This window comes from Ixodes scapularis, unplaced genomic scaffold, assembly GCF_016920785.2.
Source record: "Ixodes scapularis isolate PalLabHiFi unplaced genomic scaffold, ASM1692078v2 PGA_scaffold3__209_contigs__length_174095766, whole genome shotgun sequence".
NCBI lineage: Eukaryota > Metazoa > Arthropoda > Arachnida > Ixodida > Ixodidae > Ixodes > Ixodes scapularis.
Genome location: NW_024609868.1, coordinates 115446190 through 115460095, shown reverse-complemented (window position 1 = coordinate 115460095; position 13906 = coordinate 115446190). Strand labels below are relative to the sequence as shown.

At 47.8% G+C, this 13906-nt stretch overlaps 1 protein-coding gene across 1 annotated transcript in view; it reads left to right on the top strand.

Annotated features, from left to right (window-relative positions):
• Positions 1-1631: 1631 nt before the first annotated feature.
• Positions 1632-13906, top strand: part of LOC120845349 (arylsulfatase B-like) — a 75079-nt gene continuing 62804 nt past the window's right edge. Inside the window, exons 1-2 of the mRNA XM_042292854.1 lie at positions 1632-1679; positions 1792-1951. Of these exons, the coding sequence (XP_042148788.1) occupies positions 1632-1679; positions 1792-1951 (208 nt within the window). The remainder of the gene's footprint in view (positions 1680-1791; positions 1952-13906) is intronic.

Sequence of the window (13906 nt, the reverse complement as noted above, 5' to 3'; positions counted from 1 at the left end):
GGCAACCTGTCTGGAGCCTCTTGGCCATCTGCGACCGCCGACGATTTATCGTCGCGACTTGAATGGGAGCATTTTATGGACCCCGCGAACATGAAACACCGCGAACATGAAATCCCGCAAAGATGAACTCCCGCAAACATGATCCCCGTGAACATGATCCCCGCGAAGATGATCCCCGCGAACATGATTCCCGCGACGACCGACCGCCAGCGCTCGCAGACGGAAGGTTCCGGTGCTGTGCGAACGGTTGTTGGAGGACGCTGCGTAGGGTACACCGGGTGCTGGAACGGCTTCGCAACCATTCGAAGGGCAAAGGATTCGCGACGACAAAATAGCGTCGTGCATCTTCAGTAAGCTAACGCTGCTTTAGAGTCTCAAGCTTACATTTCCCAGAGCGAGCGCGGCCGGCCAGATTGAGGCGCAGTTGGCTCTCCCGTCGCGATTGCTACGTCGTTGCTCTACCTACACTGATGACATGTGCACCGGCATTCGAAACAGCCCTCTTCGAGACTTTATTCGAGTCCAATAGACGACTTTATAGCGCGATAGACCATCGTGACAAGAGTAGAGCTCACCTCCGTAGTGGCGTAAGCAGTGGCTTTATGTTCGTTGACGCCGCGTAAAGAACGACGAAATATACACAAAAAACATTAAATATATTTATTACAACAGCCAGAAAGAAATAAAAACATGACAGGAACACGGACAAAGTAGAAAGCGCGCTACGAAATACATATACTTACCAAATACACTGGAAAAGACAGATAATTAGAGATAAAAAACGGAAGACTGAGATGACGTCATCGCCGAAACAAGGCAATGCGCAGTGAAAGCGGCCGTAAAAACTGCAATAGTCCTATAGGCAGCTAAGGACGCTTTTGTGATCGCGGTGTATAGCCGCGGCGACGCACGCCCCGTTAACCTGGCTAAAGAAACTTCTCGCCCCGATAGAGCGCATGAATGACTGACTGTCTTCTACTTTCCTACATCCACAGTAAAAAAAGAACAAAAGAAAAAAAGGTCGCGGGCCTATAGTTTAAGAAATATAGAACACCATTGAGCCCGCTAAAAAAATTTAACGGTCGCGAGTCTATAGCTTGAGAGGCATACATACCTGTACAGCCGGCTAAAGCACATTGAAATGTCGGAGGGTATAGTCAGCTAAAGAAAATTAAATGGTGCAATTCTATAGATTTACGGACATACACTACTCTATTGTCGGCTAAAGCACATTCAAAGGTCGGAGGTTCATAGCTTTGGTGACGTAAAACGCTATAGGGTTCGCTAAAGAAAATTCAATGGTCGCGAGTCTATAAATTTACTGACATACATTACTCTATAGCCGGCTAAAGCACGTTCAATAGTCGCGGATTTATAGTATTAAGGATATACATATTTTTATACTTCGCTTAAGAATATCGAACTGTCGCGAGTCTATAGCCGCGTAGCCATAAGTTGTTCTACAGCCAGCTATAGAAATCGGTATGGTCTAGATTCTATAGCTTCGAAGACAGATTTTTCTGTAGGTGGCTATTGCGAGTTTTATGGTTTCTTATGGCTGACCACAGAGGACCATAGAAGGTGATAGCTCACCATAGGATTTTTCATAGACGTCCACAGACCATTTTCGTATGGGGAACTACCAAGGACAAACTTTTCGAAATCAACTCACAGCGCCTGTGCGTATTACGAGAGCAAACAATGGTTGAGCGCCTGAGACATGATTTACCCAGATACGCAATATGTTGAAATGTCAATAGCCTTAATAATCTGAAAATAATAATCACGCAGGGATGGGCGGACGCAAGCTTTCGCGGAAATCCCCAGATACCAACCCCAAACTTGGATGTTTTGGCATCATCGGGAGTTATCCTGAACAACTACTATGTGCAGCACCTCTGCACGCCTTCAAGAGGAGCTCTCATGACTGGCCTCTACCCCATACACACAGGTGGGAAATTACGCTGTATCGACCACACCGGCCGCGTGTTTTGGTTCCAGCTTTCTGATACAGTTGTCGTATAACTGTTTAATGCCGTCCGTCTTATGAGGTTTGAATTTGAGAGAGTTGAAATTTGTCAAAAAGTCCAACTTACTGCTTACGCAATTCGTTGTCAACGTGGCGTCATTGTCGTTCCCGCGCTGCCTTCTACCACGATTCTTGTGATTTTCCCGCTTTCTCTATTAATTCGTTCTTGCGCCTGACCCGTATTCCGTCTGAGACGAGCCTCTGCAGCGCGCTGTAACTGAAAGTCGCATTTTTCGAACCAGCAACGAACGTTCCGAGGTCTATATCATACGACGTGAAAGTTTGTTTGGTCGGACGGTTGTGCGCATGCGCCGGCACAACGGGGTATCGACCAAAGCCAAGACTCCCAAGAAGACGAGGTACACGCATGAGGTCATCGTTGGCAGACCTCCGTCCCGCCCCTAGCGGCGAACACATTGAAGCTTTACGAGAGCCGCCGCAATACTTTAACATATAACTTTAAAAATATGTGCATTTGTGTCTTAAGCGGAGTAAAACGTATTTTGCTCCGCAACAAAGCTTGCCGCTTTAAACGCCCATCTGACAAGGTTCATGCTTTAATTGCTCTCCTATGAACGAAATACTAGATATATTTATATTTTCTAATGAAAAACTATTATAGCTTGCAACTAATAAAAACGAAGCAATTAAAATGCGTTTTCCAAGAAAATCAAATTCGACCATGCTAGATGTTTGAAACGTTCCGTCATTCAAATGTATATAACAAATTGTATTTTCTACATATAATGTGGACTTTGTACTCATTACAAGAACTAGATTTGATCTGTTTAATGACTTAAAGATGATTAAAATATCTTAAATAAATAACACATAGAAAGTTGCCCTACTTTTCTGAAAATATTCAAAGGAAAACCGTTCGACATCGATTTTTTAAACAGACTAAAATATAAGTTATTAGCTATTAAGCTTCATAAATTCTACTTTAAAAGTGTCACAATTAGTTTTAGTGTTTTCTTTCGAGACATTAGAATATAGCTATCGGTGAAGCCTGCAATCCGGACCCGGTGCGAGAAACTTCAGTTTTCGCACGGCCACTTCAAAAACCAGAAACTAAAAAAAAAAAAAAAAATCCGCCAAGTGTGCCGTTTGACTTCTATTTTATATTAAGAATGCTCAAAGAATATTAAAAAAAAATCCACTTCCAAGACGGTGTTTGATTTGTGACGAAAACAGCCATAAATATTTTGCGCTGCCGTTTTCTGATGATGGCGCTAAATCGTTCCTATTGCGTTTCCGTGCAAAACGCGAGTGCGAAACGCTGTGTTTCAGGCTGACATTTCTCACCGGCAGGCTGATACAAAGCGCGAGATAACCTTGGACGTTTTATGGAATCTTATGTTGGATGGCGAGGGTTATCTAAGATTTTGTAGCCATATGCCATACTTGGATATTGGGGTCTTTTATCCAACGAAAATTTGTTGGACTCGTCATATAAACTCAGAATGGGGAATGTACGGAAACAACCAGTGGCGAGTCGTAATCCAAGATGGTGCACTGGATGTAACATTTTCAAAGCCGATTGCCGTGCTGTTCCATACACCATAGCAACCTAGTCAAGACGGAATCGCACAAGAGAATTGTGTAGGCGCAGGAAACATCTTTTATCTGATCACCAAGTCTTCTTAGCCACGACCTTTAACGGCTTCATATTTTTAAGGTATTTTTTCTAAAACACTTCAAGTGAAAAAAAAAGTAAACCTTTTGTCAAGGATCAAACCCACAAATTTGTGCTCATCTTTAAAGGGATTGTCCGGTCAAGTTTCGTATTTGAGAAAACAATTGAATATCATTGTTATTGGATCGAGACGCATCGTACGCGCAATATCTGAATTTCGTAAGCCCCTCTGCATGAGTAATTTAATTTATACTGCTCCAATCGCACTCTAGCGTAAACGGTGCTTTCCGTGGCAACATTGGAGCTCTGACGTCACACAACACAAAGCGAGTATTTCTGTCTCGTTAGTTTTGTCGTTTACCTGCAAGTGAATGCCTCATCCTGCTTCGTTTTTGTTGATGTGCTCGACTTGTTTCGTGGTTGGGTGAGATTTTTGTTGCGCGGTTGGGTGCCACAACCACTGGGCAGCACATGCGAGCCAAGACATGACGTTCCACACTTTTCCGCGAGGCGTGCAGTGACGAGCAAAATGGATCGTCGCCGTGCGTAGGGACTGGGTTCCCGTCAAGATCAAGATCCCGCTTATGCAGCAATCATCTCACAGAACAGAGCCACGAGCCGAGTTCAGCGGACAGAAGGCTCGTAAGCTGAGGTGTGTTGCCGTGCCAACGATATTAAACTACGTCCATACAGTCCTCGCCCAGATCGGATCAATCATTTTGTTTATGCAGCGAAACCGAAACCAACCGCTAGACCACCTGGAAACAATACCAGAAGTTCTATTTAGCACGCGTGCCGTCAAATTCTGTTTGACCCGCATGTGCAAATAGAGCGTGGCTACGATTCACCGAGCTCGTCCAAGTCAAGTGACGACATGCAGTTGAACGATTCGCCGGTTGCCTTCGACCCGCGGTCATCGCCTCTGAGGGAAAGACCCGCAGCCTCATCACCGATCCAGAGGAACCGCCAATATGTGTACCCAGATACTCTTCGTCTACCTAGTTGCCGCTTCAGAGGCGAAATCTGCATCCTTTGCTTTGCAAGCTCTCCTGATTCGTTCGGTGGCCGTCGCAGTTGTGCTTGCACGAAACGGCATACGTTGACTCGAAGCTTATGGCAGTTTTCGAGTAATATCCTGCTAAAAGGCGTGACTTTTTTTTGCACACACTTGGGAACTGCAAGAAAAGAACTTTATTTCAGTAGGGTACAGCCTAGGAGAGTGAATCTAAACCATCGATGTTTCGCGGACCCCTTGTGGATCGGCGGAGATGATGGAGGACCCCGTTCGTAGTGAGAGGAGAGAAAAGGTCTAGGTTAAATATAATAATCATTTATTAAATGATTATAACTAAGGGCTAGCGTGAAGTAGACCTCTCTTATTGACGTTCACACGAAAAAACTCGCCCGAAAACTAAAACATTTCTTTTCGACCTAAAAAAAAAGAACTTTTATTGTTGGACTTGACTGATGAGGCACAGCTTCAAGGACCCCCATCTGAGAACCACTGGCCTAGGAGACTATATAATTTGAAACAAAACACAAGACATCCATCGACCAACGCTTGTTATCCCGACCATCCGACAAACCTTTGCGTTTTGTGACGTCACGCAGCAGCTACGGATGTCAGTCATACACACTGGCGAAATTCGGGGTGCAGTTTCGTACATATGCTCATGAAAGGTTTAGTTAATAACGGGATGTCATATATAAAAAATAAAGATGTTGTTTGTCGAATTGAAGGCTCCCTCGACGTATCGGGTGCGAAAACTTAAGTACTTCCGGTTTCGACCGGACAATCCCTTTAACAGGCAACCGGGTGGCTTTCAGTTCGAGGTCTGCAATCAAAGGTAGCTTACAGGGCAAGGAAAACGGCACACAAACCGTTTCCTCTGGGGAAAACCTAAAATCATTTCCGTCGGCCAGACTAGCAACTTTATTTAGGGCTAACTGAAGCTGGCGTTCACAGGTGAAACTGTTACGAGAGGAACACGAGATTTGAAGATCGTCTATGTAAATTGAGTATGAGATGGAAGACGGGAGTGCAAATCCCGACTGGTGTGTGCAGGTGTTTACCGGCGGTCCGTATCTTCGGACCGTCTCACGGTGTTGTCACTGTCTGAAGGTGTTGGGAGAGCCTCCCACTCATAACGCAGTAGTCTGCTCCGGTGTCGACGAGTGCCGTCGCGTCGTGGCCGCCTATCATAACGTTTAGGTTATTCGGCACTGTTGCGCAAACATCGCATTGGGGCATTGCGGCGCTAGAGTGGGAGAACGTCGACGATCTTGGAGGATCTTGGCATCGTTCGTCTTCGGCAACACCACCTCCGGGCATTGCTGCGCCTAGATTTCCCGACGGAAAGCGATGGGTGACAGGCTGTCTCGGCGAGACCGGCGGAAGGGCCATGGCGAGCGTAAGGAAAACGGTGAACGGAATGCTTAGCGGAGAGACGACTCAGCAGGTGAGCGCCGAAGGTAGTTCTCGATATTCCGAGCCCGCTCTCCAAGACGTGATCGAGAGTCGTGGGGCCCAAATTAACCGCCGTAGGCCCAGCTGGCGGTAGGATCATCGACGGTAGATGTGGTCCGCTTCACCGCTGTGTTAGCAAAGCGTGCGTCGATCGGCCGCGCGCCACACATCCGTCTTCTTAGGCTCCGTTTGTTCAGTACGAACGAGCTGGGGCTGCCCTTCCCGGCTTCGGAAAGCCTTCGGCTCTGGGCGACGTCGCGGCTGCGTGAAGCACTGCCAGGCAGCTGGCGCCAGTCTTCGAGCTACTGCCGCGTAGGTCGGGGAAGGCTCATCGGGTGCTGCTACGCTAGTAGAAGCCTTAAATTTGAATGCCCGTTGAACTTCGTCGCGGACGACTTCGGCTATCGACAGCGAAGCAGGCTGGGGGGCAGCAGGCAGGATCTCCCATATTTGCTCCCGGATGATTTCGCAGATGTCCTGGATGTTGCAGCTGGACGGCGAGAGGGAAGCGAAGCCGGGAGGTCTCTGGTAGTGTGAGGCCCGTGCTTGAAGGGCAGGTTCGATGTTGGTGGCCTCAATGATGAAACCTTCGATGGTAGTAGGCGGGCTCTACACGAGGCTCTCGAAGATGTTTTATTTCACACCCCGCATTAGGACCTTCAGCTTCTTTTCTACGGGGGCGTCAGGATCCGCGCGGTTGCCCAGTCGAAGAACATTTTCGACAAAGCTAACGACGCTCTCGTTAGCGTCCTGAACCTTCGCTTGAGCAAGGCTTCGGCGCGTTCTCTGCGGTGTTGGTGAATGTTCTTCGTAACTTAGCCTTGAGAGCCTTCCAGGGGGTGATCAATGCTTCGTCGTTCTCGAACCAGTACCGCTTGGTTGCTTCCAAGGCGAAGTAAACATTCCGAAGACACTGTTCCGGTGTCCACCTGTTATGGCAAGCCACTCGTTCGTACTGTTGAACCCAGTCGTCGATGTCTTCGTGGCTTTTGCCGTGGAAGGGAGCCGGTGTCCGAGGAGCGACGGCAGGTAGACGACGGAAGAACGGCCGGGTATGCTGGGACATCATCGTCGTCTTGGTCTTCGAGTTCTCGGGTAAAAGTCCTAATTCCGGTGGCGGGCCTCGGTTGCGGTGACTTGATCGGGTCTTGGTCTGGTCTTTGTTGGGTTTGTTGTGCTTGGTGTCTAGAGGTACAGCAAGCCGACTACAAAACAGGACCAGCCAGGTTGAGTACGAGCCAGTCTCGCTTTTATTCCTCGTCTTCTACTTATATAGCTACAGGCGGTGCTTCTCTCTTGGAGCTGCTAGAACATCTTCCCCTTCAAATATCTAGTAACCTAGCCGGTCGGCAGGTTTCACAGCAAGCCCACTCCGCGTGGTTGGAAGGCCTGTAGTTGTTGTAGGCAAGGAAGCCGTAGATGTTGTAGACAAGGAAGCCGTAGATGTCGTAAGCAAGGAAGCCATGTTAATGGTAGCGAGGGGTGATCCGTCACGTGCGTATTGTTAATGTGACGTGGGAATGGGAATTGAAATCAAGTGTCCTCGATTTCTCCTCACAACTCCCTGGTCGGTCTCAACTATATATGAACGGGCCCTCCTGAAGGCTCGGTGACGTCACTACTTTGTCTTTGGTCTGAGGCCAACATGCGTTGTCCAATATGCAGTGGCTTAGGTGCGTGTAGTTCATGCCTTTTGTCAAAGTTTATTTTCTCTTTGTTCCTGCCCTGTTTCTCCCGATTATTAAGGAGATCGGGATACGGAGTCTGTATTTCGGCGAGATCCGTCCGTGGGTAGTGAAGTCCTTTTGCGTCTTCGAATCAGGAGCTCTGCGGGGCTGTAGCCGTTTTCCAGAGGTGTGGCTCGGTACGACTGAAGTGCGCGATAGGCGTCATCGGTCTTATTCATACTGCGCTTGATTATTTCGGCAGCAGACTCTGCAAAACCGCTACTTTGCGGAAACTTCGGGCTGGAAGTTTTGTGGTGGAAGCCCCAGTCTTGTGAAAACTTAAAAAATTCTGACGACTCGATGTTTTGGAACTGTGGGCCTTTGTCACTGAGCACAGTTTCTGGTGTGCCATGTCTGGCGAAGATAGATTTGAGGTGGCCGATTACGGATGTTGTTGGACAGGCTCGTGAGTGGCGCAACTTCTGGGAATCTAGAATAATAATCGGTGACAAACAAAAACCATTTTCTTGCTAAGTAAAACAGGTCCCTACCAACTGGTTGCCACGATTTTTCATGGAAAGGTTTTGTTATTAACGGCTCTTGTCTGCTGCTCGTTTTTTGGATGCACTAGTGACATTCTCGGACAAAGTTTTCGATTTCAGTCGATATGCCAGGCCACCAGACAAGTCCTGCGTGCGCGTGTGCGGCATTTAGTAATGCCTTGATGTCAGTTGGTGTATTTCACTGAAGATGTATTCTCTCGAGGATTGGGGTACAAGAATCCTTGAGCCTTTCATTAGAAGCCCCCCATTCAAAGAAATAACAGTTCCGCATTGACAAAAGTGATTACACGTTTGATCTACATTGCTCTTGATAGCAATGTAGATGTTTTGTGTTTTCAGTGCCCTGACTGCCATGAGCTTGCCTTCATCAGGGTGGACCCCAGTTTGGTCTATGATGTGGCCTAGGAACTTCACTCGGGTTGCCTCAAAAACGCACTTAGAGTCGTTCAGTGTGATTCCCACTTGTTGTAGCCTTGCAAGGACTTCTCTCAGTCTTTTGTTGTGTTCTTCCTTGGAAGAGCCGTAGGCGAGGATGTCGTTCGTGTTGCATACATGGCCCTCAATGCCGCTCAATAGCTGGCTGATCTTCTTCTGGTAAAACTCTGGTGCGAACGTGATACCAAATGGAAGCATTTTGAACTTGTACTTCCCGAAAGGAGTGATGAAGGTTGTCAGAATCTGTGGCTCTGGTGCTAGTTGAAACTGCCAGAAGCCGGAATTGGCGTCAAGCTTGGAGAAGAATCTCGCATTCCCCAGCTGTGCAAGAAAGTGATCCGTGGTAGGGCGATGATGAAGTTCTCTCTCAACTTACTTACTTGTTCAATGATGTGAAATCCACGCAAATTCGATAGCTTCCATTTGGTTTCCGCACCACTATCATAGCGGAACACCAGGGGCGGATCCAGACCTCCATTTTAGGGGGGGCGGTTCCTCGGTGTAAAACAGCGGGGGGGGGGGGGGGGTGTTTTTATTTTTTGTGGAGTTATCGTTTTTACTAAACTCTGATAACATAATATAGATCTTGAAAGCTTTTGTATCGGTTTACCTGTCGGGGATGAACTCTGAATAGTATCTAGAAAATTGTGGTAGCACTATCCTTTCTGAACACCATAACGGAAGGAATTTTTTAGTTCATAGGAAACGGGATTACTCCATTCGCGTGGCAGCGCGCTAGAAAGAGAAAAAGAAGTTTAACTACTGGGTATGAATGTTTGGTGCTACAGCGGCTGTGACATTTGCAGACAGTGTAACTTGATGGCTCAGATATCCCCGGCGGGCCTACAACTTTTGGGCTACTTTTGCTTGAATATTTATATATTCTCGTTACACCCACAGAGCATGTATGGAGAGCCAAACTTTGCCAACTATACGGAGGAAGCTCATGCAGCTAATGACCACGCGAAAAACGTTTTAATCTAAAACTCGGCTGTTCTTTGAGATTAAGCTTCGCGTTGTAGTTAGAACTTTATATTCAGTGCCAAAATGCAGAACGTTGTTTTAAAACATACTTTTCATTGTCGCCGGTTGCTTCAATGGAGCGAGTACGTTGCAACAAGCGACAAAATTGCCCGGCGGCTTCGACGCTGCTCGCGGCGTCAAAACCCTGTTGACGCAGCGAGCGAAACGAACGCTGCCAGGCAAGTTTGTCGGTTGTTCGCCGTATATTTGGAATGTCCAGAGCGCAGCACATGCGGCATTGCCAACCCAAACTCTTGTTTTCACGTGTTCTGGATGCAACTCGAGAGAACGAAAGCGAATAATTGTTGAATATTTTTGAAAGCATGTTGCAGTTCGGCAACTATAACTTTTAAATTTAGATGGATCCTTCCAAATTATATTGAATTGCACTTCGTCTGGATATTTTCTGTATGAAAGGAACACTTACTTGTTTCTGGGTAGTTAGCTCATTCGTCGCGGTCAAGAGGACAGGTGCAGAGATATAATGAGGCAGAGCGGTTGTCCGGTCGGCGAATCTCAACTGGGCTAAAGGCCGATCGCGACTGCAGCATGGATGTTTGGGAGTCGGTGTTCACTCGAACGGGCACAGGCACTGTCTATTTTTTTTATGTATAGTCGCATCTTTGAAAGGGCTCGTTTTCCCCAAGTCCCTAGTTAGGGAATTCGAAGCCGCAGTTGCAAACCAGCAAGCCCCGCCTCTGTTCCGTTCGACATACACATATTCGCTCCTGCAAAGCCGCGCGAAAGCCCTGCCATCAATCCACAGAAGCCGCGTTTAACTCGAAAAGTAAAGACGGTGCCAAGGGAAGACAAGGGGTAGCGGGCGCCTTTCCTAAAATATGTCCCGCCAGCCTAAGTTGAAACGGCATTGTATACAAAGAAATGCCCACGGCGTCGGCTTGAGGACCCCGTGTAAGCAGCCTCCAGCCTTTAGAGTGCTCGTACCGTTTATCTTTCTTTTATTAGCTTCCCGCCACGAGAAGTCGTACTGCAGGCAGTATGAAGCCCATTAGGGGAAACATCTCCCCCTTCTGGCGCTCGTCGGCTTCTTTCTGTATACCGCACTGCGGCGCTGATCCTCATTGAGGGGTAGAGGCGAGGACGAAAGCGGGCTTATGTTTAAGCCAAGGTCGTGGGGAAGTCTGGAGTGTCTTCAGGGGAAGCTCAGACCCAGACTACACTGTGCCCAGAGCATCACCTGGTTGTACAAGCTGCATCCCCCCCCCCCCCCCCCCGCCCCCGCTTCCTGGAACGTCTCATCCTGGTACGTCCCCTCCGCACTTCCCTTGGCAATGAGCACACACCTTTAGTGAGCCCGTGAGCGACAGCATCTCAAAGCAAGCCAAAAAAGACATGCCAAAAGACAAGCCCAGAACCAAGAAGAAACCATCAAACGAAAAGTGATGAAAAGGCGGCCGCTAGAGAGGAAGGATAATCCGCTGTGTATAGGATCGTACCCATGAGGAAGGCTGCTTGGCGTCCGCGTTTGGGAGCTTTCAGGGCACAAACTTTTCGCAGACAACCTCCAAAGAAAGTGAGAGAAAGGGGACTAGATATATTGAAGGTATTTTCCCCCCGTGCTTGACGTGCTAGCCTTTTTTGGAAGTGTGCCTGCAGTCGAGGACCCTGATATTTGGTGCGCCTCCCCACTGTGTCTCCACTTCGAAACTCCTGGCGCCGTCCCTGTCGGGAAGACGTACCGTGACTTTGACGGAGGTAAACCCCACTTTGGAAGCGCCCAGCAGGCGCGTCCACCCACCGCTGTTTTAGTCTTTTGTCCCTCGCGTCGACTGCTTACGCTGACGAAGAACCCTGGGGGGGGGGGGGTTGCCTGGCGAGGCGTTTGGGGGGGGGGCGATCGCCCCCACCGCCCCCCCCCCCCCTTGGATCCGCCACTGCGGAACACCAGTCGGTGGGTTCGTCTACCGGTCCCATAACGTCAAGCAGAATCCTGTTTTCGAGCTCTTTCTTTATTTCTTGCATGAGAAGTATTGGGATCCTTCTCAGGGAGGCTAAAGAAAAGGGCACAGCGTCTTGATTCAATCTTATCGTGTATGGCATGTTCACGCAACCAAGACCTGTAAAGAGCGAAGGTAACTCAGCTTTAGCGTTCACTGTATTGGAGTTTAAAAGGGACACGAGAAAGTCTCCCTTTTATTCCTCGCCTTCCACTTACACAGCTGCAGCCTGTGTGTCTCTCTAAGAGCTACTAGAGCAAGGTCCTCTGGGGCTTGGGGTCGGACTTGCACTGCGAGCCCTCGGAGAGGTGCGCTGAACGGGCATTGGCTACCCCGCACCTCCACCAATATATCACGAATGACGAGGTGACGAGCAAGAAATAACTGAGGAAACTGAAACATTTAATGGGGCGAACTTGTGCCCGAAAGAAAAAGGAAACAGAAGATAACAACAGAGCGTCGCGGACGGCTAAGTCGACGTAACAGCAGGATCGAGCGCTGGGGCGAAACTGACTCCGGCTCGTTAAGTGGAGGCCCTTATGTACACGCGTGGGCCTCTGGAACGTTTGAAGTAAAACATTCGGCGACTAGAACATTTAGACCTGGAATCAGCAACACAGTTCTAGAAATTACCAGAACATCACATTCCACAGTCAACAAATTGTGTACCTGCGGCCAGGACTGGAACCTTGGCTTTTTTCGTGGAAGGCAAGCGTGCTAACCGTTAGGCCGCGAGCGCGCTGCCTGCTTGGCCAGCGGCACTCGCGGCAATATGCGTGTTTTTTGCGGGGATCCAATCCTCGTCGCCATTGTGATGTACAAGTTAATTTGGGATAATGGAAGGATATATTTATTTATCTGTTTATGTAACAATCGACGGGTGTTACGGGAAGCGCCTTTTCTGGTCTGCGACCGCACCCAGTTTGTCGCTTCCAGATGTCACGTGTTTCTCTGTAGCTTGCCACTCGGCTTCCCCCTCCCGGTGCCTCGAGTTGCATCTGCCGTTGTTTGTGCTCAATAGATCGTGTTCGCTATGCACCACGAACACGCACGTAATACCACGCCAACACACAAAAACCAATTCGACTCACGAGGAAAATCTCAAGGTAGCTCAAAAGCTGCATTGACAGTTCGGGGGAAATTGCTGAGTATTTCCTCAGTCGAGTGGAGTTTTAAGTCGAATTTGATATATGAAGCGCAAAACCGTTGTCAACTGGAATTTGAGAGGGGTTTCAAGTCAAGCAGCCTTTGCACATGAACTAGTGCCGCCGAGGCGCGTTCCACAGATATCTCGGGCAGAAAGAAACAAGTGAAGGGCTAGCACTGTCAAATTCAGATTATACAAATAATACCCCACTGTATCCAAGCGCCACGAAACATGAATGAATGAATGAATGAATTTGGAGTTTTCTGGCGCAGCAGCAACATAGGCCATAGTGCGCCACACAAAGGGTGAGTAAATACCACGTCTAAAGGTTTATTACTGCACTAGATCAAAATATCAAATATCACTTAAAAAATGTAGTTTCAAGTCTATGTAAAATATTCATGTTTTCTAAAAAGATAAAAACTTGTGTGTACGTAATAAGCTGCTCGTCTCCAAGCAAAATGGCTAAGTGAAAAAATATTTGTTTTTTGAAGAAGATAGGAAAGTAGGAGCGGCGTTCATCATTAAATTGTGGACATACTAAAAGGATGTGAAGTACAATTAGGATTTCAGAGCAGTAGCCACACATCTGTGGGTCGTCGCTTCTTGGAAAATACGCATAAGTCAAGTGTGTATGGCCTATCATCAGTCGGCATAAGATGACCTCATAAAATTTTTCTGATCTCTGGCACTGCGCCATTAACTTAAAAGAGGCTTAGCTCTATGGAGTTTATTATGAGTATCCTAGTCCCACTCTACTTGCCAGGAATGTTTTATTTTATTTCGAAGTGTAGTTTTATAGTCTGTCACTGGGAGGGTGTGAATTGGAATGGGCCTCTTTACACATGCACCTGCGGCTCGGTCGGCTTCTTCGTTGACGTGTATTCCTGCATGGCAAAAGTGAATAGTGATGTTTTGCATTGTAGCGTTTGTTACTTTAGCACGAAGCAGAGAAACGAGGGGATGCTTCCAGGATGTTGC